Raw genomic sequence first — 25,740 nt, forward strand, 5'->3', positions numbered from 1 at the left:
TTTCTAACATAAAAGAAATAATAATAATTTTTTTTTAAACATATATTTTATCTTCATTATTAACAATTATTTATTTGCCAGCAGATATGTTCATGTCAGAAACCAAAATATGTAGGTAGAAAGGCAATGCAACCACTAGATGCCAGCATTAGCTTGATGTAATAACAATAGAAAGGCCTGAAAGGTTAGTTCAGTCCTCCTGTCTGCACAGGAGTAACATGCAATTTTTAATCACCTAACACAGTGTAACCTACATGTCCCAGTCTTATCATACCGACCACAACAAGACGAGGACAGCACATGATATGAAACTCATTTACATTGCATGTATTTCCCTACGGAGGAGATGATCTGATTAGATGTTGGACCAACTTACTGCATATATTTTCATTTTAATGAGACAATTGGTTCATCATGCAGGTGTCATCTCAGATAATCTTTACAGGTCTCAATGACATGTCAAGGTGTAATGCTGGAGTTTTATCCTATCAAACAGTGGCTGGCAGGTGCTAGGATTTTAAATCCTTTGCTATCACAAAGATGGCTTTTAAATGAGGAAATAAATCTTCAATAGACAGCAGGGGGGTATAAGCGGAAAACAGTGAGCCAGATGTAAAGTGAAAATGAAAAAGTGGACTTAACAACTAAGCAGAAACAACAAACTTGTAAACATACAGCCTGAACAAATATATGGTTTTCAAAAATAATGATCTCTTATTGGACATTGTTTCATGATGGCACCCTGGTGTGCATTTTTTTTTTTTTTTTACAGAAGACCCTCTTTAGTTAGTGCTGGGTTATGAGTTTCCCTCCTACTGCATGAAGTGATTTATATGACTGGAGTGAATCTAAGAGGATAAGTGACAGATTACTGTATGATATGGATGAAATTATCCTCACATTAAAGCCAAATCCAGTTTATATCTTCCTAGTCAACATTTGTCTGTAATAAACCTTATTTGGACACCGTAGCTGCTCAATATAGTTCATTGGTCCAGAAATTAAATTCTCCTTCATTTTTATAGAACGATGGCTAAGGATGACATGATTGTTTCAATGTTGTCAGATGCTGATTAACTCTTTTATAGCACTCAGAAGAAAAAAAAAAGGGTGACAGCCTCTTTTAATGCACGTTTGCAGTGATGCATTATGTATTGCAAGGTTACAGTGAAAATTACAAGTGAACTGTATTTATTTAAGTGATCTCAAATTTCTCACCTTTTCCCTTCTTAAAGAATAAAAGGGAAGTTACCGCCAAGTCACTTCTCATTAGGACAGCAACTTTAATAAAAGAGATAAATATTATTCTGCTAATATTTTTGTTGCTTTAAACGTTTTTGTCTCATCGGGATCATAAATAGCGGACTTTTAAGACATCTTACATGAGCTTAAATTCGCACAAAATAAAACAAAATACGCCACAAAACACGCAAGGTTAAGACAATTGCAGTTTTTAATTGGTTTGTATTTTTCTTTTTTTGTTGAGTCTTTTGTCTCCGAACCGAATGCTGTGCTTTTATTTTGAAGTCGAACCTTATGGTTGGCTTGACAACATTTGGACCCGCCCTTTTTTTTTTTTTTTTTTTTCTTTTTACAGGGGTAGCCATGGAGACCGCGCGAGAGCGAGGCAGCCCTGTAGAGTTCTCAGCGAGTGTTTCCGCTCACCTAAAATAAAGAACTGGCGAGTCGAGGACGGGGAACAAGGGAGCGGGACCGACGGAACTAGACGACGAAAACCTTGTGTTTTTACACCGTTTTCCCCCCCCCCACACATTTTAGTCTGGGTGTCTCCGTTTACACGACCATTAATGCCTCGAATGTGAACCAGAGAGAGGAGAGCTCGCTGCTGGTAACCTTTACATTGGTGAGTCTTGTCGCTTTTTTTTTTTTTTTTTTTCCGCAAGCTAAGCAAACATAGGCCACTACGAGACCTCTTTTGCTTTCTCCTTCTCCCTTCCGTCTTATCCGTATTTATTGTATTACATGACAAAAAAAAAACAGGAAATAAAACGTCGACTTGTCATGGTGGATAACTAGTTGTCAATTTTGTGTTCGTCAACTAACGAGGTGTGTTTTGTTAACTGGGCTAGCCTGTGATCTCTGGAAAAAAAACAAAAAACAACAACCCGTCGTTAAACGTTTGGATAATTGCCTTATTTTGTTTATGTCAGCTGGATATAAGTGTTAAGTACGTAGCAAAAAAAAAATAAAAAATAAAATAAACCACAGAAACGTCTCGAGTTGCTGGTTAGTCACGTCAGTTGCAGTCAACAGCTGTAACGTTACTGTATTGTTACATTTGGTCACGTGAACAACACAAGGAAACGAGTCTGCTCGGTGACTGTTTTTATGGTGCATATAAAAAAAAAGACTTGAGTAATACAACATATTTAATGGTTGTACGTCCGGCTATGTTACTTTCTTTGAACAGGGCTGGGTTGTATCTGTCTTTGTTTTTAAATTCGGCTCTGTGTGTGTGTGTGTGTGTGTGTGTGTGTGTGTGTGTGTGTGTGTGTGTGTGTGTGTGTGTGTGTGTGTGTGTGTGTGTGTGTGTGTGTGTGTGTGTGTGTTGGCAGCCCACCACACTCTTTGTTTAAATAGCTCGCAGTACAGTTGCACGTGTCGGAGCGTGTGACTGTGCTTTAGGACGGCCGGGGAGGCAGTGAGTGGACCACGTTTGATCCCGTTGCAGAGACGCAATAATCGGGGAGTTTTGAGGGCTTCTTTCCCCGAAGATATTCCCAAAAGTGGAGTTTCCCACCCACTCGCTTTTGTTCCAGTAAAAAAAAAAAAAAAAAAGTTTGAGTCGTTTCCTGTTTGCGGGGCAGGCTAAGATGTGACACTTTAGCCGTAGCAGAGGGCAGACAAGTCCAGATGTGAAATGCTGTTGTGTTTACACCGGAGAACAAAGTCAGAGAAGTATCCAGGTCCAAAATGTTCCCTTTTACAAAAAAAACAAGTCAAGTATGCTGTGTTTAGTATCAGACCATCCAATGTTTTGATCAAGTCTTTGTGCACCATCTTGTTTGTTGTTTTGGGGCCGGAAATATGATAAAAGAGATATTGTACCATTCCTACGGTGGTAGCTGGTTATCTAGCTCTGCCTTCTTTGCTGTAACATTGGGTTTTTTGTTGGATTAGCTAAAAAACGGACCATCCTGTCAATGATTTCTGTTCCCACAAAAATCAAATCTGCTGTCAGCCAGCATTTTCCTGCCTGCTGGCTACGTTGTTGAACTAGACGATGTTCACTGACCACACAGTATGTTGTTTGCACTCAGCCATTTCTCAATTTTCTCTCTAGAAGTACGATCTCTGGTGTTGGCACTTATTCAATGCGGAGACATTACAATAACTTCAGCGAGGCGATGGGCTTTCTTCCACACCCTGATATTTCATAATGCTATAACGCCAGCGAGTTACAGTATTATAAGTGCTCAACAATACCCAGCGTGTGTCTGGTTCTTAGCCTACTTTTGTTGACACAGTTGTTACGACAGCTACGAGATGTTTTACTTCTCTGAACTGATTGAGGTTATATTTCTGGTAAATGATCACAATCGCTCGTTGTTCCGCGTTACTCTTTTTGTTTTTACACGATGTACATGTCCTGGCTTTTACAGAATAGCTGGCAGATAAACAAATATGCGGCCTTAATGGCTCTCAGTTTGAAAGACTTTGTGTTATTCCAGGGACATTTTTATAATCCCAGTATTGAGAGGCATTTTCTGTTTGACAACATATGTAGAGAAAACATATTGCGAGTAAAGACAAGAAAACTGCATTTCGTTTGAATTCTCCTCTCAAGATTTCCCTTCCTTTCACCACTGTCATCATAGTAAACTCGTGTTTCTCTCATTTTTAGTGAGTTTACCCTCTTATTATTCTCCCGTTGGTGCCTCCTCTCCTTGCGTCCGTTCCTTCTCGCTTCTATCTTAATTTTCTCCCCCGTCTTTCTGTCTGTTTCTGTCCCCCCCCCTCCTGGCGGCAGTACGCAGGGATGCTGAGGCGCTGTGGGGCTTAACGCTATAATATTCCTAACAAAGGGTCCTTTCTCTGCCGCCATGCAGAGCCCCATCTCTGGGCTCCCTCCGCAGGCCCACGCAGGCTCCGCCACCGGCAGCAGCAGCAGCAGCAGCAGCACTGGGGCCTATCGGGTGGAAATCTCCTCTCGGCTGTTTCTTTGGCACACTGAGTGCTCTCTGTTCCCGGACGCATGCCTGCACTGCTGCTCTCCTTGGCTCCCTTTGCATTCCAGGAGCCCCGGGCAGCTGAGAAACTGCAGTAGCAGCCTGCTGGCTGACTGGTCGTCTCACTGGTGTGTGAAGTGGAGAGTTGCATAGTTTTTTTTTTTTTTTTTCCCCCCCTCAAGTGGAGGACTAAACAGAGAAAGTATTTATTCTCTTAAAACCTCCACTTCTTTAATGCACTGGGTCAAAGTATGGCCCACAGATGCGACATCTTAAAACCCGTAGATGGTCATTTTGCTGTCATATAATACAGGGGAAAAAAATGCCCACACAGGGGAAGCTGGAATTAGCATGTTTGGCATTTTTGCTTGTTAAATACCTTCAATGATTACAACGATCATCAAAGTCGTCAAATTTCCGTGTTCTGTTAATATGACGGTGAACTGCAGATTTACAATTTTCCACAATGCCCTACAATGCCACTTTGTGCCCTTGTGACAGAGATTGCTCTTTCTGTATTGTTTAGGGGCAAAGTCAAGTGATCAAACTGAATATGCCTAATTGAGCACATGGTGTTGGCATTACATCTTCATGTATTTGTTTTCTGAGGCAAATTTTCCAAAACTCAACTCATTTTAGAATTATCAAAAGTAGTCATAATGCAATAATGGTTTAAATGTCAATGACGGAGCTATTTAAATACGTGCTGCCGAACCTAAATGGCAAATTTGGATCTTGAAAAAGCCAAATGTTACCTGACTACATGCAGCAGCTGGCAGGAAGTGTTTGTTTATGTGGTTTGATGCAAAATAGTGTTCCAGAAAAATGTCTTCAACTTTAAAATAGCACCACATTCGTTAATGTCATGTGTCAAGCTCAACATCTTTGGCAGCGTCTGACAGGAAACCCACGCAGTTGCAAGTTAGGTTGACATCCAAACTCGAAATATTCCTGTGCTTTCGCTGTCAAACTGCCAGCTGTGTTTTTAATCAATTAAAGGTATGAGCATAAAGTCGGTGCATTAAAAGATCTGCAAAAATGTCTTTAAGGCTCAGTTATATCTTGTTATAGCTAATGATATGCTGTATTTTGTAGTTCACCTTAGCATAGAGTTAACGACTTTCTCCTTTCTCAGACTCTCTTGTGTAAAAGCAATTAAGATAATTCTGCTTAAGTTTTCATTTTGCAGATGTACTGGCTAGTCAATACTCTGCCCTCAGCTCTTTTTCGAAGGTTAGTCCTGCATTATAAATGCCACCCCAAGCAGTTATTTACACCCCAACAAGTGTAGTTTGTTGTCCTGCCTTTGACTTTTGTTTGCCCATGATATTTCGAAGAGATTAATTTGTCAAGAAGACCATCTATCTATATAGCACAGGCCTGTGCAGCCTCTGTGCTCTGATCCCAGTGTGGACAAATGACAAAGCATCTATGGAGCAAATGGCTGGCACAGGTCTCCTGCATGTGCTTTTGACTAGCTGCCCTTTGGCTCGACGCAGCACCCAGACTGTCCTGCCAAAATTGACTTGCGTCACTCTCTCCCACCGGCCGGCGCCACGGGCAGGTACGCCTCGCCATCCTGCTCCCCGGGGACATCAGAAAGGTGGCAGGCGGTAGCGAGCCGCTGCTCGTGTTTGTTGGAAATTTGCTGGTAATTTTAAATGAAGTTGATCATCGTGGGCAATTTCAAGTGTAGCGCAGTCCAGTACAGGAAGCACTGACAAATTGCCTAAAAGGTGCCAAAGTTGCCAAAGCATATTTATAGCCTCAGTGCAAAAAAGAGGACTAACGAGCTTTGGGCTGCACCGAGAAAGAAGCTGTGTTTGATTTGTTGATCTGTCAACCTGATCAACTAAACAAGGTCTGCATTGTCTGTGATGCAGAGTCACCCCCCCCTCCCGGCATGCAGTGTGTATGTTATCAGCCAACCGCGTGTGTCATCGCGGTCCGGGTTGTCCGTGGCAGTGCCAGCGGTCACGCAACCGATCTGCAATTAAATTTGCGGCCCTCTAAGTGCAGCCATGCCATTACCGTAGACTGTAGCGCCGCAGCCTTTTTGTAATGGGCCCCTCTGCCATCTCTTTAAAATATCCTGCCTGCCAGTCGGCTAATTGCCCACAAAACGTAGCCGCTGCTACTCCTCCATCCCCGATCTCTCTGATGCAACATAACCGACGCGCTGTGCACCTGCCTCTCATTTACGTAATGATAGTGTACGTCTGTCTCGCTGCGTCCACCCAATCAACCAATGGACGCTTTATAGAAGTTAGTTAGTTTGGCGTCGTGGAGAAATATTTGCGGCGAGGGAACGGGGGATGTTTTTGTCCATGTGCATTTTATCCCACGAATGCTGTTTAACCGTAACTCATGGCAACTCTTATCTCCTTTCTAGCTTTCTTTCCTCTGCTGTCGTACAGCTGGCCCCGCAGAACCAGATGTTTGATTTTACGTGTGCGTGTTTTACATTTGCAGCAGAGATCTCACCTACGCCGTGCTAACAAAAGAAGAAGAAGAAAAAGAAGAAAAAAACCAGATCGCAGTGAAAACATCGCGTGCCGTCTGTAATAAGTGGCGCAAGAAACAAAACGGGAGCTGTTTGCACTGCTATAATTGTCTTACATTGGCTGTACGAGATATATTAGTCGTTACAAAATACAGGAGACATTTGAAAAGGAGCACCTAATGCGGTAATCTCTGCATAATTCATCCGTTAAACTCAACTGCGGGAAACAACCTGCAGCATACGGTGGAGTAGCATCACAACGGAGATGACCAAAGTATGGCGTTTGTTTATCCTTCCGTGGTATTCCATTTACATGTTCCATTTGAGGAGTTCCTGCAGCAAAAGTGTTTGTTCATGTGCATTTATAAATTATAAACAAATTGCTAAGTCCTGCAAATATCCGAAGTTCCGCTGATGCGGACTGCCTTAAGAGCACGGAGCAGCCTTGAGTCATGAACCTATGGAAATTATACTTATTTTATGATGAAGCTACAGTAAAATGCAGCTTCTTCGACAAAACTCCTTCTTTTTTGTTGTTGTTGTTGTTTTGCAAAAGCTGCAGTCGTAATCGCTGTAAAACTCGACGCTGACTCTCCGTCGCACCGTCCTCGCCTCGTTGCCCCCTGATGTTGCTACCTCATCGGCAGCGGGGGATCCGTTTCCTCGCGACATCGCCTACAGCGGAGTGCGTCGCTTGGTTCATTTAGTTCGATCGTTCGTGCCGTCATCAGCAAACCAATTGTGTTTACCGACGTGCAGCGCGGGGGCCTTTTCTCCGTCTCTCTTCCCGTCTACGTACAGTGACGATCTCCCTGTATTCCCTCCTGTTCTCTCTGTGTTGTTTCTGGTTACGTAATCCTCGCTGAATGTTGATAGTAATCCGTGTGTTGCCCCCCCCCCTCCTCCCCCCAATCCTCCCTCTCTCTATCCCTTCATCTCTATCTCTATCTATGTGGCCTGGACAGGTTAAGCCGTAGAGGACTCTCCCTGGTCGTCGGAGGAAAAGATGTGCGATGGAATGGTAGCGTTTCAGACGAGAGCCCTGTCATCCTCTTCCTCCTCCTCCACCTCCACCTCCTCCTCCTCCTCCTCCTCCTCTCGAGTCCACAGGCTGGCTGCCTTCGCGCTTCTCCTCCTCTTCATCCTGCTCCCTCATGGTCACGCATCAGGTAAGTCACAGAGAAACACACACACACACACACGCGCACCTTCTTTTTTTTCTCTCTCTCTCTCTCTCTCTCTCTCTGAGGCCGTTTGCCCTCACACGAGTAAAACCGCCATCTTCGCCCGTCTCCTGTGAATTGATGGAGGTTATTTCCACCCGCGCCCTGCAGGTCAGTTAGATTACACTGGCTTCCTTTACCCTTGTGGTCGGTCAGGTTGCTCTGCCTCAGAGCGGCAGCTGAGCGCTCAGATCCCACACACACTCCGTGTATCCATTCACCGTCCTAATGAGTCACAACACAACGTCCGCTATCGAGTGAAACAGAGAGATGATGTTGTCTGCGGTCAGGCTGCTGTCATAAGGCCTTAATCAACCGTGACATTTAGCGTCCTCTGAGAGCTTTTAGCACGGCCAGCCAACTTTGTTTACGAACCCTCAAATCAGGTTTTTATGTTTTGGAACCGAGGTCCGAGATTATTATTTTTGAACGTGAAGTGTCAGGTTTTCAAATGGAGCCGATTGTCTAATGGAGGAAAATGTGGTTTTCATGTGGAATATAAAGTAAACAATCCAGATATTTATCAAACACTGCAGGACTTCCAGATCTTGTGCCCTTTTGTTTCCTCTAAAGGAGTAAAATGATGATGGCGTGGACTTGCTGAACCCTTTCACTTGTGCCAGCTTTCCTTTCACTTCAACCCTCTGATCCCCCCCCCCTTTACACACACACAAACACACCCTACCTCTTCACATGCACTACACACACACACACACACGCACGCACGCACACACACAAGCCAGCTTGTGAAATGTGCCAGATGTCCTTGCCACTGAGAGCAAACGGACTCTGCATGTGTGAATAAGTAAACGTGTGTGCTAGGGGTGATTTAAGGCTCTGGGATGTTTAGAAGTGTTAATTGATTTTCTTTCTTTTATGCCTTAAATAAATAGATGTGCTTATGAGAGTGTGAAACAGCAACAGAAGGAATATAAATTGAGAGAGATGGGCACGGGAGGAGGGCACTGCTCTCGCTCTCTCTCTCTTATGTAACACACATGATTCACGTAGAGCCCAGAGGGGTTGGTTATCATGCTCACGTTCTGTGTCCAACAGACACACACACACACACACACACACACACACACACACACACACACACACACACACACACACACACACACACACACACACACACACACACACACACACACACACTGTCTACGAATACCAACAGAAATGTGTCCTCAAATCCCCAGCCCACGTGCTCAGGGTACTGTGCGTGTGTGTGTGTGTGTGTGTGTGTGTGTGTGTGTGTGTGTGTGTGTGTGTGTGTGTGTGTGTGTGTGTGTGTGTGTGTGTGTGTGTGTGTGTGAGAAATCCTGTCTTTCTGTTTGATTTACACACTCTGCTTATTTGTGGATCTCCTATAAGGATGTCGGCAAATATTTTGAGCCCCTGTATCAAAAGATAATCCCTGTTTGCGACTGTTGGTGCATTACATAAGGAAAAATGCACCCCAAACCATTTTTTTTTAATACCCAAGATGCACCTGTGCCAGTCAAATACTGGAAAAGGACAGACAGTTCTCTAGACCCCCGATACCAGGCGTAAAGTCTAAAGCCTTGTAGACCTATTATCTCATCAGCAGACCCAGTTAAACAAACTTTTTATTTTCTATGATATTTATTTCTTTATTTTTTAATTTTTAATTTTTTAAATTGTCTACTTTTGTTTCCATGTTGATGCTATTTTTCTGCTGTAAATAACCGCTTTTCAGCAATTTAATGGAAAATCCCAGATGGGGCTTTGAGTGAACTAATAAAAATCCAAAGGTTAGTTTTAGGCATTGACGTACTATTTATAGCATAATTACTTCCTTATGGTGCAGAAGGCCGTATCTGTGCTGACTCACTGTTCAAGAGTTCTGGCTCTTCAAAATGGTGTACAGCACTTGATATTTGCTCTCTTGCATTAAATGAACATAAGCAACATATTATTAATACCAGTGGCTGACTTTGTACTGAAACAGATCTTTTCCCTAACCTGTTAATGATGAATGAATACAGTATTTCAAATTTCTGATGAGTGTTTTGGGGCTATTTTACATTCAGGCACTGAAGTATGAACTTAAATATTTAATCAAACATCACAAGAAACTTATATGGAGGAATGAAACATTTACAGCCTTTGCTCCACAATAACGGAAGCAACGGGAAGAAAAGCTATAAAATATTTTTTAAGCAGAACTCACGGCCAAGAAAAGTGATTCTAAGTAAGGCGAACATAAATGCACGTATACAAACATGATCCAGCAATTATTGTGTTCAAAAATTATGCTATTTGCATTGCAGCATTTACAGCTTGCAAGTATGAAATCAAATCTATAATTAGACGCATCAAGTGAAGATAAAGCACTCAGTTTATGGTCCTCATTGGTGGCTTCATTCCCTGGGCTCTCTCTCTCCTGCTCACTATACATAATTCACATAGGTAATCCCTTGACGTGTTCCAGGGATGGAGATTGCCGTGGAAATTTCATGAATATGAAATTTCATCTGTGCTGACAGGCCTATTCCAGACTCATACAAATAGCAGTCTGCTGTATGAATAGAAATGGATAATATATACTGTAGTCCATTTGCATAGCCGAGCCAAACCAAACACCTGATACTAGATTAAAGCGCAGAGCAGTGTCATCAATTTATTTTATTTTTTTGCTCTGTGGAGGTTTATGTGCCGCTCCTGGTCTTTTTGTGGATATTACTCCCGTGGCCTTTAGGTGATGGGGAACCAGATGGAGAGGCAGGATGACAGACAGCAAAGGTTGAAATACGCTTTCCCCATTTTTTTGGGGGGGGGGTCGTTTTGAAAAAATAAAAGAAAGGAAAAAGCTTTACGCTTCTGCATTGTTGAGTTCATGTTCTCTCTGGAAAAGTCGGCACAACAATCTCGTGCAATTGTTAATACGCTCTGTAAGGAAGTAGTCTCGGAGCCGAGGTATTTTTAGAACCAGTCGCAGTCCAAGTCATGTCGTTTTTATCTGTCGTTCAGCTGTTCTTTGTAAATGAGATTACCAGCAGGCTATCTGCTGAGTCGATGTAAATGGCTCTCTCGGATTTGTGTTTGTGATTACGGCACATGATTACATTTGTGTTTATGAATCAGGACATTCTTCCAAAAGTAGCAACAACCGAGGAAAACATCCTGTTCACTGAAGCCGGGCGCCAGTAAACAAACACGGCCATAAAGCAGCACCTTCGGGTCTTGAGTACAGTACACGCAAAAAGGGATAAGCGGCATCAGTCGGGAAGATTTTCAGGGCACAGTGCAAGTGTCGCTCGTTTCATGTCTTTTCTGAGACTGTCTGACATCACACTTACGTCGGCTGCGTAGAGCTCGGTTCCTAATATGGTGTCAATTTCTAACAGTGAGCCTTTGTGGTTTTGTTGCAGAGGAAGTGGGCCCAGACAGTGAGTCAGAATTGGAAGAGTAAAGATGAAAACTCGGAGCACGAACAGAGTCGTTTCACATGATCACACACACACACACACACACACACACACACACACACACACACACACACACACACACACACACACACACACACACACACACACACACACACAGACACAGACACACACCGTGTTTTCTGCTCTTAACAGTGTTGCATGTCAGGAGGCAGAGAGGCGCGAACTCTCCTTCTGGGTCCAGTTAGATAGATAAATGTGGCCCTCTGAAACCCATTGTTCTCTGAAGTTGACTTAAAGCTGTACATGAAAGTGCCGGCGAGTACCAGAAGTCTCCCACAAACGAGCCCGCTGTGCGCTCTGTGTGACGGTGACGTTAATGTATGTTCATGTGTGAGAACGGGAAATGACCCCGAGAAGAAAAGGGAAAAAAAAAAGAAAGAAAAAAAAGTGGAGTCATTGGATAAAGAAAATAGCAGAGTGAAAGGGGAGGAGGGCGAGACGGGGAACAGAGAGCTGTCTTTCTAATTTCCTTTGGGCTTTGGGTTTGTTTTGGACAGTTGATTGTTGGCCATTCATGGCGAGAGTTGAATACAATTTTTTTTTTTTTTTTTTTCTCTCTGCCTTTTCAAGGGCTATTGCACAGACAGATCCTTTTTTTTTTTTTTTAATTTTTGGCAGGTCTTGAATCAGTGTTGCAGGACCAGCCCAAGGATTTCAGTATTTCTTTTCTCGAAAGCTGAGTTTCAAGTCTCAAGGAACAAGACTTGACAACCCTTCCTTTCTCTATAATAACGGAGTCGACTCCGGTGGCTAGCGTAGCGTCATTACTCCGACCACAGAGGAAAATATCTGAATGAGCCATGCCTTACTTTCTGGCATCTTCAAAAAGTTGTAGCCTATGAAACTTGTTGCTCTCTGTTGCAACCAAATGCTGCGTGTATAGCAAAAAAAAAAAAAAAAAAAAAAAAACTGTCAGTCTGTCTGCCCTGCACATTAGTGGAAAGTCTGCTAGATAGACTGGGGTTTGCAAACATTGCAACCCGGGGGAGGGAGGAGGGGGAGGTTTTTTTTTTTTACAGTGGTCCCCTGTGCAATTAACTGTTCAGAATAGCCCCCTGAAGTCCTATTAGCGAGGCGGTTTTGCAGGCACGCAGGAATAAAGCAACACATTGGCTACTGGCTCATCTCTGAAATGTGAGAACAAAGGGGGCTTTTAGGGGTTTTTTGGAGGCTCTGCAGCCCAAAACCCCAGCAAGCTGCAGCTCCTCCAGATCGCCAGTCAGCAATTAGGCCTGCTAACTCACTATATATGCGTGTGCATGTGACTGAGTGCACTGAGCACAACGCAGCCCCCCCCCCCCCCCCCCTTTTAGTTTTTTTTTTGTATGATGTCTCAGTTCTTTCTTTTTCTCTCTCTCTGACTGTCTTTGAGGCTGCGGCCATTAGCCAGGTGAGACTGGAGCCCATTAGCAGCAGTGAGGTCGAATCCATCAGCCTCTCTCTCTCTCTCTCTCTCTCTCTCTCTCTTTCATTACCTGTGTTTATCACTTGAGCCATCACTCTCTGCTCTCACCCCGTGTTCGTTTACCAGCTCTCCCCGACCAATCGAGCCCCCAAAAGGGAAACTTTTAAGCGCCTCACCAGGCAAAGAGACACTCCGTGGAAACGGATACTGCAGTGCGGAGAGGCGACGCGAGTCCACCTCGTTCACTTTTGAAAGTGTCGACCGGATGGTTCCTTTACTGGTGAAGATCCCAGATGGTCAGGATTACTGTTAGCTACACACGCTGCCACCCGGCCCGCTAATACGCAGCTTAAAGAATCGGATCTTCATTTTTTTTTTTTTTTTTTTTGGGACTCTGATTTTGTTGTTGTTGTTGCCATTTCGCCTGTCTCCGTATGAAATGTTCCCACCGATACGACCGGATGTGCACTGCGTTTACCGTCCCGCTGTCATACCCGAGTAGCCTTTCACTAATGACAGGTGCTGCAGAGGAAAGGCTAATGAATGTCAAAGCAGGGAGTGGTGGCACTGGCAACATCAACCGTCAATCGTGATCCCGTGGAGCCGCCTTTATAACGAGGCTCTCGCTGTTTTCTCTTCAGGCTGAACGCGTAGCATGTCGTGTTAAAAAAAAAACAACAACAACAACAACAAAAAACCTACGCAGTTGTTATTATTAACAAACAGGGAGGATGGGGAGGGGTTTTGGCCTCTCGTTAGAAATTGAGGACGTTTTTTTTTTTTTTTTTTTTTGAAGCCACATTAAGGCCGGGGAGAGGAGAGGCTGTTTGTAAATTGTTTTCCAGTGAAATGCGTGTGGTTGTCTGAAGCAGCAGGCAGTCATAATGATTTCCAAAGGGCCTCATCCGAGGGACCAGCCCGCTGAGTAGAGGACATCTCTGACTAATGAGCTGCTAAATATATCCCCCCAGTCTCTCCTGTCTGCTGTTGCTTTTCCTGCCGCTTTTTCTTTCACATGTTTATTCACACTTTTTCTTTCGTTTCCAGGAGGTGGATTTGTTTTTCATCACCTTCACACAGTCTTTGTAATTATTATTATCTTTTTTTTTTTGCATTTGCGTTGTTGAGCTGCCTTCTTCAAATCTTGCTAAAGTGAATGTTCACATTAATCTCAGTGACCTTTAAAAAAAAAAAAAAAAAAAAAAAATGTAAATCTTTGTTCGCTTTCCTTTTTTTTTTTTTTTTTTTTTTTCTTTCTGTCTCGTTTCCTCCCCCTCCTGTCTCACCTCCACTTTGACGTGTCTTTCAGGCCCACCGACTGTGGGCTGTTTCTTCGTCACGCCGCACCGCATCTTGTTCAAACAAGTTCGTCAGCTCACACGCGAGGATCCGAGCGTCCCACGCGCATATGCTGAATTTGCCAGCGATTGAGACATCCGAGCTGTGTCAGACCGTGAGCGGCCGTGATCAACGCTCATGCCGCGGGTGCGACATGAATGGTCTTGCGCAGCGGCGTGGCAGGAAAAAAAATGTGGTTTCTTAATGACAAGCTTGAAGGCTCGGGGTTTATTCGCTTCACCCGTTCTCTGTGGCTTTTCTCCGTTTCCCCACAAAACACAAACCCGGAGTGCGCGACGTGCATTGAAAACATCCCTATCTTGCTCGCTGGCTCAGTCAGTGCGACCGAGACAAATAAAGGTGCACTTCCTGCAGCTGCTTCGCGATGAAGCTCCCAGCGGTTTGCCGTTGGTAAGTTTTTAACGTGCTTGGTTTGGATTCACTTAAAACAACCGACACGGCTCGACTTTAGCGCGACAGCAGCTCGTTTGAAGTGGCAGCCATCGCCTCCGGGGCCAAAGTATTGACGGTCGGTGGATTACAGACCGGACCGTGCGTACGTTCGTGCCGCGAAACGTCCGGCTGCGGCAAGACGGCGGGAACTGGGGGCGACGCCGCGCCGCTCCGCACGCCAGCCTTTTCCTGTTGATTCAGCTTTTTAGCCCGCTGCCGGTTGTAAGCTCTTATCGGGAGCCTCCGTCGAAACACCGGCGCGTCGGCAAACGCGGTCGGGTAGAAGAATGGACAGTAAAAACGAAGTCGGCGCGACAGACCTGCTGATCCTCGGCCGGACGGCCGGCGACGTGCTGCTCGTTGTCGCGGCCGTTTCCCCTTTTTAACCGACTGCGTTTCAGCAGAAACGGCCGCATCGTTTTTCCGCCTTATTTTTGGGACCCCTTTCGGCTTCGGCGGATGTTGAATAGAGATTGTAAACACGGGGAAGGGAGGGAATGACGCGTCAGAATTTCCTCGTTGATCTCCCCCCCCTCCCCCGGAGAGAAGTCAAGAGCGTAGAGCGGGGAACACTGAACGGCGTCCCCGGAGCCCTTCGCCGCCTTTCTCAGAGACACTTCAGTATCGTTCATGGTCGCCGATTTGTAAGCCAGAGCCCGGGTCCTCGCTTAAATCCCCGGCTTCATAGTCTCCACATCTCCCCCCTGACACAGCTCTCCTGAACACCGCGGTCTCGTTTTTGCCAGCAGGATGTCCTAATTAACATATTTCCAGTCGACTTCTCATTATTTCTCTTCTTTTTTTGTTGTTGCTGTTGTTGTGTGTGTCCTTCTGTCTCGTCCCTTCCCTCAAACTGTAAACAGTCCATTAGATGGAGTGTGGAGATGTGTAGCAGCCAGTTGGCTGAGCTCCACTCTAATGCCCTCTGTCCTTATTACATCATCTGTAAACAGCTCTCTGCAGCCAAATGGCGAAGGTCATTGTATAGGCTATCCTGGAATCCATTTGGATAATTGTGTTCAGATTTATGGGAAGGGCGCTTGCCTTTGCGTGTTTTATCTATAATAATTTCCAGATCTGTTGGTATTTGCATACACCGACATACGTGCGTCTCACGCCATCGGAGTCCGGAAATGTCTTTTTTTTATAAACCCGGTAATACCCTCCCGTCAGCTGTGACAGTTTAAACTTGTGGCCGACGCGGGCAACTTCTAGCATTTTTTTAAAGCTGCGACCACCAAATACTTTCAGTCTTTAATTAAGAAATGACCGAAACCACGATCACGACGGGGCTTGGTGAAGTGCGTGTTGATGCGATAAGTCCCGTTTCTCAAACACGTTTGGATTTGACAGCCTGGGTTTGCGCGGTTTACGCTGAAGTCATTGTTATCGATTGTAAACGTCTGCGATCCTTATATAATTAGTCGTGACTCGCTCGACACGTTTGAAAATAACACGTGACTTTGTTGCGACGTATTCGGTGACTTGAGGATTGACGCCTTCGAAGTTAGAACATTTATTTCGGTGCGTGTAAGTAAACAACTGCGTTGTTTATCGTTGGTTGTGCCGTGCCTCCCTGTTTTTTTTTTTTTTTTAATTTTTTATTCTCAAATGATCTCACAGCTGTGAGTTAGTGTCGATGAAGTTACCTCCCTGTCGGCAGCCAATTCAAGCCTCGGCCTTCATATCTGTGTCGGCGGTTATAAAGCGTTTGCTGTGTTGGAGGTCAAGCCGGCAACATAAACTGTACTTTGTAATTTCCTCATAATAATAAACAGTATTTCTCCCACTCACTGGATTCGTTACGAACAATGACATTTCCATTGTTCTGTGTTTGGGGCTCGAGTAAAATGTGTGGTCCAAAGGTTTTGCTAAACTTATTATTACGTTGTAAAAGATTTAGATTTAATAATTATCTTCGAATACATCAGTGTGAATTTAGTGCTATCCAAGCAGGGATTTTTGTCCTAAAAAAGTCAGTTTAAAACTGAAGTTGACTGGACTTGAAGAACAAACAGTCTGACATTTGGAGACCTGGACTGCTTTGACCTACAGGCCTACTTAAAGCCGAGATATTTTTTTATAAGCTTGATATTTGTTTGTTGGGGAATGTTGTTGTTTTTTCATCTCTGCCAAACAGAGGTTGGCTGATCTGTCAGCTAAAATGTTTTTTTTGTTTGTTTTGTTTTTTAACCCTCATCCACATCCGGTTTCTTTAATATTTAGCCTCTAACACAGTTTATTGTTTCACTTAATGCATGCTGATCTTTACATTTAAATTGCTGTTTACTTATTTTTTTTACGCTCCACTGTTCATATCCTCACGGTAGTGATGCTTTGGAGTCACTGTAGCTACACAGAGCAAACACAGCGGGAGAAATGGATCGGTGTTTACTGAAAACGGCCGTTGCAATCTTTCAAAAAAAAGTGCCCGGGTCATCTGGAGGGCAACCTTACCTGTAATATTAACGGACAGTTACAACACTGTAAGCAAACTTGCTCCACTTTTGCTTATTTTGAGCTCGTAATTCCTTTGATCCTTATTATTGTTGAGGTTGGTCGCGGGTTTGTGTCGAGGGAACCTGAAACACTTTGTATTGTTGGCAGGTAAAGAAAAAAATGTTACGAAAAATATGGGTCACAGCGACAACAAACTTCTGTCAGCAGAGCAGGCCTGTTAAAGAGATCGCACATGCACACACACACACACACACACACACACACACACACACACACACACACACACACACACACACACACACACACACACACACACACACACACACACACACACACACACACACACACTTCCTGCTTGACGCCATTTGTCCGCCCGGTTGGTCACTTGCTCGAGCAGTTGTTCTATCAGAGTCCAGTTGGACTTCATTACGGTGATGAAGGACATCGGGCCGAAAACAGTAACCGCATTGTTTTAAAGGAGCTGCAGTTCAGAGCTCCTTCTGCTTTTTAAAAAAAAAAAAAAAAATATATATTTTTTGATATGTCACCGTGAGTCTATATCCGACGCTGTTAACGGAAGCAAACAGTCATTGATGTCTTGTAAGTCTTCCCGTTTTCTGTCATGTGACTGCTCAATTTAACAGTACTTTCCCTGGAGACGGCCCGTTGCCTGTAGTACAGTGTGTTCTGTGCTTTTGCAGCGAGCCTGCTCGTGAACAACTCGAGTGGGACGATAAAGATAAATTGTTCAGAATGAGTCAGCCAGCTGCAGATTGAGCTTTTGACTCCCATTTTCTTTTTTTTTCCTTCTTCTTTTTTCTTTCCATTTTCTTACTATTGTAGCTGTGACACTTTCCCTCAGCAGTCGTTCTGGCACTAATTACTCAAACGCCATCCTGCCGGCTCCAGTAAGCACGGTCGGGATTATCTCTCCGACTTTCACCTTCAACAAATGTCCCGGGCTCGGCACTCATACCTCTGCTGGCTGGCAGGCTGTAGCTGCTGAAATACGATCAGCCCACAGTTGCATTGACAGTTTTTTTTCGGTGAGGGGGTTGCGTGTGTGTGTGTGTGTGTGTGTGTACACGTGTGTCTGAACACGTGCGTGTGTGTGTGTGTGTGTGTGTGTGTGTGTGTGTGTGTAGGAGGGGTCCCACACACTCTTTTGTTTTCCTCTGAAAGCTGAGAAGAAGGAATGTCTGCCTCCCAGCTGTCCTCAGCAGCGAGGCTAACAGAAGAGAGAAGGGGGGCGCTCGCTGCGCCTCCTCCAACATCCTCCCATCTGCTGCACGCCGGCTGAGAGTGCTTGTATGTACGTCTGTATGTCGGGTGGGAGGGGGGTCACACAATGGTGGTACCCCCCCCACCCCTCACCCTCACCCTCACCCCGCTGCCCTCACCCGCTTCGGCCTCTCATGCATATTTAACCCTTCAAATGCAAAGTGTCCTGTTGTCCCTTTCAGAGGCACGCTGCTTAAATCTGTCACTGCGCCCCGTCCCTCAGTGAGCCGGGACAATGGGGTGTAGTGGCGGCACACGTGGCTTCGCTAAATGCATTGCGACAGCAGCAGGGGGGGCGGGGGGGGGGGGGGGGGGGCCTCGCCTCTACCTGTTCAGAGACTTCCTTCACTCCGGCTGTGTACGATGTGTCCGTTTTATTTCTGGCGTTGCAGCTGCAGGAAGAGACGAACCGCGAAGTTCTTTGGAAATTCTCCTCACGGAGACCTGCAGCTGTCCGGCTCGTGTTCTCTGGCAAACTTCCTGTTTACCGTGGAAATGACACCTTTGGCTTTGGCAACAGTACAAGTGCACCGGTTGACCTTTTTATTTTATTTATTTTTATTAGAGGGTGCATGGTAATGAAGGAAGTCACCACAACTCCCGACGCAACGCGGACAGGGTGTCGGCGAGCAACACAAACCTGCTGTTTACTAAAGCGCCTCGGGACACCCGCAACCGACACTCGCATACCGAGTAAACCCCCAAGAAGCTCACTTCCCACTTTTTGTGGGAAAACGGCTTTCATGCTTTTGAGTTTTCAGCTTCGTTCGTCGTGTTTTTTTTCTGCCCCGCCCCGGTGATACAAGTCTGTCGTCTATATCTTCAGAACTTTTCCCTTTGCTCAACAAACGGTGTATTTGTCCCCTTTCTGTCTTCTTCTTTGAGTCTGTGCCCGGCTGTTATAAGTGGACAGAATATTAAAGCAGAAATGAGTAGTAGTGTCTGTGTGTCTCTGTGTGTGTGTGTGTGTGTGTCTCAGTGTAACAGCATGACCGCTTCTAAGTCATCCTGAGGAGAACATGACTCGACTAGTATCACTCACTTACACAATACGCGTCCTGTGTTGCAGTTTTATATCAACCACCAAGGCCGGCGTGCTTGTTGTGTCACTTTATACTCTCCGAGATGTTTCTCGCTGAAAATTCATCTCCGATATCTTAGTGTGTGAGCGCAGAAAACATATACATACTATCATATGTCAAATTATAATAATGTCAAACGGACTGTTATGTTTTACTATGAAAATGCCTTCTTTTTTTTCATGTCAGTGTTACATCTACATCTGGAACTAAGACAGAAGCTATGGGAAGTAGATCGCACCAATTTGAGCTTTTTTTTCTTCAAATGGTTCCAGATGGTTTTAGAATTAAATATAAAATATGAGATATTACCAGGGAACCTTTTAAAATCCATACTTTTTTTTTTCAAAATTGTTGTGAGTGTCCATTTAGTATCCTTAAATCTCCAGGTTTGTAAATTACTGTCTAAATCACAACTTTGAACACTCCTTTAAAATCCCTGCTTTTCATCAATCTTTACTAAAAGGCTGTAACTATCTAACTATTGATTGTTTTTTGAATGTATAAGTGAGTGGTTTGGCCTATATAACGTCAGCAAATAGTGAAATATGCCCGTTGCAAGTTCTTTGGGCCCATTTGAACACATTTGGGTGGGTGTCATGTTTTGTCTTCTCAACAAACCCAATGAAATTAAATATACTTACATAGATTTAAGAAAACCTTAATGTATTCACATTTGAGAAGCTGGAAGTGGTGAATTAATCCCATTCTTGCTTAAAAATCACAAGTGGTTACCAGTTTCCAAGACTGTCGCAGAATCATTTTGTGTTAACGAATCATTGAATCATTCATTTTTCTTACTTTTTTTTTTTTTTAAATTTTTTTTTATTTTTTATGGTTTATAACCCGAAAGGAATTTAATAGGCACTCCAGTTTTCATCCCTTTCGGACATTAAAGATCGACCATATCTGCCGGAGGCAGAAGTGAGTGGCGAGCCCTCTTATTCTTTCCAACGCTACCCCACTGGGCTCTGCAGCTCTGTACTGCACTCTAATAACAACAGCTTGGCTAAAAATCCCACGGATTAGCGGGAGAGATGGGGAACGTGGCAAAAAACAAAAACATCCTTGTCCCAAAAAATGACAGCGACATCGTCAAAAACAACAACAACAGAGGACTTGGAGGGAGGCCAACAAAGGAACAAAAACATATTTACCAACTAAAAGAGAGCATCACCATCATCATCCCGTCGATTTTGAGTTTAATCCATCGCACAGCTCCCCCCCCCCCCAATACATTCTTGCGCACAAATCCCCCCCCCCCCCCCCTCCCCCACGTGCTCCCTGACACACTTGAACACACACACAGTGGAAAACACACCCTCTTTTTATGGCCTATTGTTGTACAGAGCAACCAAACAGCTGGCTGTAGAAGTCATCAGTATCTGATTTGCTTTAGAGCGCTCCCAGCTTGTAATAGAGGATAATTAGAAATTTAATTTGCCTGGGCAAAGAGGGCTAAAACCCTTGTCCCCCCCCCCTATTCCCCCCTTCCTCTTCCACCACACCCGTACCCCCCCCCCCCCCCCCCCACACACACACACACACACAGCTTTTAGCAGGCGAGTGCCATCGGTAACAGATGGGAAAAGGGAGATATTCACAGCCAGTCCGGCACTTCAGAGCAGGGCGGGGGATTTTAACGCCCCCCACGGTCTGAGTCTCCTACGGCACAGCCTTAAGGCGCTGGATGTTGGGATTAGCAATCAGCCCCACGGGTGCTCTGTCCCGGCCCAGTCCTCCCACTACATGCAGTGTTCCTCCAACCTTTTAGCAGCTTAGCTCTTTGATCAGCTTACAGTTGTGTGCCCAGAAGATTTCTAATAGTTTAACCTTTTCGTCCATTTTATTTAACTCAATATGGCAAACGGCAAAGCTTGAGTACAGTTGGGGTCTTTATTTCAGTTCTTCAGTGGATACATGACGCAAATGTGGGATCATCTGTCTGCCACATCTTTGAACATAAATGGACTTGATGTTTCTGTGGTATTCCAACTCATCCGAGTGTGCTTTTCTATTATCTTTCACAAGACCCTTGTGATTCTGGTTTAGTCATTATTGTTTTTCCACATTTCTCAAAAAAAAAAAAAAAAAAAAACTGTTCTCTTAGAGCAAACTCCTCACATCAGACTCGTGGGAGAACAGATTGTGTTTAACTGTGACTCATTCCCTTCCTCATAACCACAAAACATGGTGTGCTAAAAATCCACGCTGGCGTTGCTTAGTGCTTTAATCATTATTTTTTTATTTATTTATTTATTTTCTTCCTGCGTGTGCTTTCAAGCCAGTATTCAAATCTCGGCTGAGAGGTTGATGGAAAAGAGGGAGAAAACGGCGAGGTTATATCGTAACCGCCATCCCCCCCACCCCCTCCCCTCCTCTCCCCAGCACCGCCGTCCCTGGATCCTGAGCCAGTATTCATTCTTTCCTTTGACAGCGTCTGCCTCCGCCTGTGCTCGCCCAGCCCTCGGTGTGGTATGCAGCATGGCCGACTGCTGCCTCCTCTGCCCACCGTTGCAGCACAGAGCCTCTCCCTCACACACCTAAACTGCGGGGTGACGCTAACCTGCCACAACATGTCTCCTCCTGGCTTGTAATTGCTCAGGGCCACCGTGCTCCATGATGCTAACGTCTCCTGCCGCCCCTCACCCCCCTCCCCATGCTGCCCGTCTCTCCGAGTACGAGTACATTTTCCTGTCAGTACTTTTCTATCTTATTCTGCTTCTCAGTTACTCTCCTCCCCACTTCCTAACCTCGCCTCTCTCGCTCTCTCTTCTCTCGTAATTTGCAAAAGTACCGTTTCATCTAAGCCCGACTATTTAGAAGTGGAATATAATTATATATTTGTCTCTTAAGGTAGGCTCTGACTTCTTTTGACAGGAGTAATCCCATGGGAGAATGGGTTTAAATCCAATTTCTTCACTCTTCCTAGTTGTACAACCACTTTTCTGACATTTATAGTACATATTATGTCTTCATTTTCACGTTGTAAGCTGTCACGGGTTTGGGTTTCTTTATTCCTAAGGGATCCGACGAGGAAGGAAAGATTGAGTGTCTTGTGTGTTTCACCTCGTCTATATTTGGCTTCCATGTTTGTTTTTTTGCTGCAACCAGCGATTATTTTCATTATCACCTAAACTGCTGATTAGTTTTGCAGCACGGGTTAATTGTTGTTGTTTTTTTTTCCTCTAAAATATTTGTGTATATTATAACTTCCATGAGCCCTAAAGTGACATTAAAATGACTTAGAATTACAAAACCCACAGAGTTTCTGTAACAGTGGATTTCATCGCAAATGTTAATCATAAATATATATATATAATCATAAATATTGTGCTGTCTATTAGTGAAACGGATCATATGGGCACTATATCTCAGTATTTCAGGAATACAGTTTGATTAGTGGCTGTTTCGTGATGGTTAACACCTTATGGTAAATACATGTTTAGCATTTGCTTGAACATTTTAAGCTTTTTAAGTTCAGTCAGGTGAAGGCTTGTCGCTGATTTTCTTGATGCCTTCCAACCTCCGTGCAAGTGCCGGTGTTGTTGTAGCAGATGCGAATGATTTTCGAGAAGCTCGAATAAAGGAACTTCGCCCGGGAGCTCGCGGGCAATATACTCGCCTTCCTGTCACGACAGAGAGAGCTGGGCTTCTGTCGGGCTTCTGAAAGGATCATATAATGCGTTTTACTGGCTTCAGGGTTCAGTCAGACTGACTTCAATGACTTCCGTGACCTGATCTGTGTGAAAGAATTAAATCTCTGCTGGGTCGAGTCTGGCTGTTTATCGATTAACCCCGCGATTGAACGGGGAGGTACATCGTCTGCCTCCAAACAACATCAATAACAGAGGATTTCCTTTAAGTTACAAGAGACACTAGCCTCTCGCATTCTCTATTAAAAACAAACAAACTCTAAATGACGAGGAGGTTGTGCCTCATTGAGATGAAGCCTGATTGTGCTCTATGTTCTTTCTGCAGGAGCTCATTCTTTGGTCTCTTCAGTGTTTTCTTCCTCGTTATTTTTTGTTGTCGTTGTTGTTGTTGTTATCAAGCACTACATTTACTGTACACGCAGTATGTGCTCTGATCTAATCTTAGACTATAGAAGGAGCCCGCAGGACGCTTTTGTTATTGGAAAGGTCCATTGTTATGTATGTCCACAATACAGCTTGAGGTTGTTGTTTTTCTCCTGTTGTTTAGGTAAACCTATACATTTAACAATGCCTGTGCATTTGTATCTCAGAGACTCGTGCAGAAAAGAAAGCCCTTGAACACCATTAACACTCATCTGTCTTCTACAGTTCTATTGAGTGCCTTGCAGCGCACCACAAAAGATCAAAAACAATGGCTAAAGGCCGTCGCCCTAATCTCCCCCCCTTCCCCTCCCGAGGTGTTTTTGTCCCCTGCTGTCTCCCAGCCTGGGGTCATCAATTCATCACCTTCAGCTCCTCCGTTACCACCATCTCCTCCTCAGAGGACTTTTAGTCGCCCCGAAGCAGTTCAGGGAACAACTGCTCAAGTCCTGGTGTCAAATGGCAAACGTGAAATGCGAGTGGCAAGACGGCGACCGCGTCTGCAACAGGTAGTGCGGATGGTGTGTTTTTGAGTTTGAAAAATTAATACTACTTTTAAAACAAACCTTGGCATTTGTTGAATCACATTAAACAAACCTGCAGCTCTTGTTGAAGGTCTGGCTATCACTGCTAATCACTTTCAATACAGCATGTTGGTCTGCAGATGTTGTTCTGGGGGTTTGCAGGCGTGCTGAATCAGTAAAACGGTTGCTGTAATCTTGTTTTTGAAAGTTTGATTTTAAAATGTGTGTGTATTCAGTCGACATAAAAGATAATGCAGCCGCTAACGAGACCTGAAATTATCAGTTGATTAAGTAATTAGTCAATATTGCTGATATTTTAATATTTGTTTTTTTTTTTAAGGAATTTAAGATCAATAACGGCAAACAAGCTGTTAATTTACCCTCTCAAATATTAGAAGTTCGTTCCATTCTTTGCTGACCAGTTTTCTGACATTTATATAAATCGGCTTATTCAAGAAAATAATAAACGGATCAATCAATGAAAGAAGTAGTTGTGGCTGTTTTAACAAAGTACCTCGTGTTTTAGACTTGAGAGGGTCATAAGTCTACGGTAGTAGGACATCTATGGTTTTATAATAAAACCTATAATAACCATCTGGTAACTGCACGTTTTGTTCCACTTCTTGAGCGCGCACACACCCAATCTGTCCCTGGCAGTAAATTCGGTAACACACCCTTCGGTGTCGCACGTCTTAGCCCTGGGCGTGTCTTTGTTAGTGGGTGTTGACTTTGTTTCTCTGTGTGTGTGTGTGTGTGTGTGTGTGTGTGTGTGTGTGTGTGTGTGTGTGTGTGTGTGTGTGTGTGTGTGTGTGTGTGTGTGTGTGTGTGTGTGTGTGTGTGTGTGTGTGTGTGTGTGTGTGTGTGTGTGTGTGTGTGCGTGTGTGTGTGCGAGTGCGAGTGAGTAGGCGCTGGCACATTTGAGTGTTTGCATTTAATCTTGCGCTGCCAGCTTAGAGCGACATTTCTCCCCGGAGATTAGAAGATGTTAGAGGCACTGCTGTGGAAATAGTCTCTCTTTCAATCTCTAAACACACACAGAGGCAAGACAAAGTGGCTGTTTGCAATGTTGCTCTGTCAACTAAGTGATAAAGCACCGCAATAGACCATGGCTAATATGATTTTATAACTACTCAGACCGAGGATTAAATAATGAGGCATATGGTCATTAGTGTTGACGACGTTATTTATGGTTTTTTTTTTATTTTTTTTTATTGAGGCAGTCTTTGAACTTTACTTGCTCGTGAGAGAAATCACTGACTCAACAAGATAAGATGTACCGATAAAATCAACCCACTTGAAATCCTTCTTTGACAGGATTAATGTATGTAAACAGCCCAAAGGTTGTTTTTTTTTTTTAAGTGTCTGGAGTTGTTATTGGAAAAATACTTGACTTCCACTGAAGCCGAGCCCAAATTCTTACATAACCGGCGCAGAGATGAGCCAGATCAGCGGTAATGAAATTGGTCCGTCTGCATCTGATTTCCACAGAACTGAGCTCGCTCGGCAAGATTACTCTCGCTGAAAATAAAGTGCGTCTCCTGCTGTCACGTCTCCGTTTACACAGGTGCCGCGGCGTTATGTCAGATCGGCTGGATTTAGGTGCTCCGCTCTCGCCGGGCTGCCGCTCCGAATGTCCGTGTTTGTTACCGGAAAGGCGCCGTTTGGAGCCGGTGGTGGGGGGGGGGGGGGGGGGGGGGGGGGGGCTGGCGCAAATTCGGATCGTTTACCGTCGCGC

The 25,740-nt window shown here is 44.4% G+C and overlaps 1 protein-coding gene across 1 annotated transcript in view; it reads left to right on the forward strand.

The window, feature by feature from the left end:
- Nucleotides 1-1,616: 1,616 nt before the first annotated feature.
- Nucleotides 1,617-25,740, forward strand: part of susd6 (sushi domain containing 6) — a 29,601-nt gene continuing 5,477 nt past the window's right edge. The window contains exons 1-2 of the mRNA XM_069708484.1: nucleotides 1,617-1,864; nucleotides 7,659-7,862. Of these exons, the coding sequence (XP_069564585.1) occupies nucleotides 7,700-7,862 (163 nt within the window). The 5' untranslated portion in view covers nucleotides 1,617-1,864; nucleotides 7,659-7,699. The remainder of the gene's footprint in view (nucleotides 1,865-7,658; nucleotides 7,863-25,740) is intronic.

The sequence above is a fragment of the Brachyistius frenatus genome, unplaced genomic scaffold (assembly GCF_029030835.1).
Source record: "Brachyistius frenatus isolate BFR_SWC_R1_liver_20210118 unplaced genomic scaffold, ASM2903083v1 Contig_76, whole genome shotgun sequence".
Taxonomy (NCBI): Eukaryota; Metazoa; Chordata; class Actinopteri; family Embiotocidae; genus Brachyistius; species Brachyistius frenatus.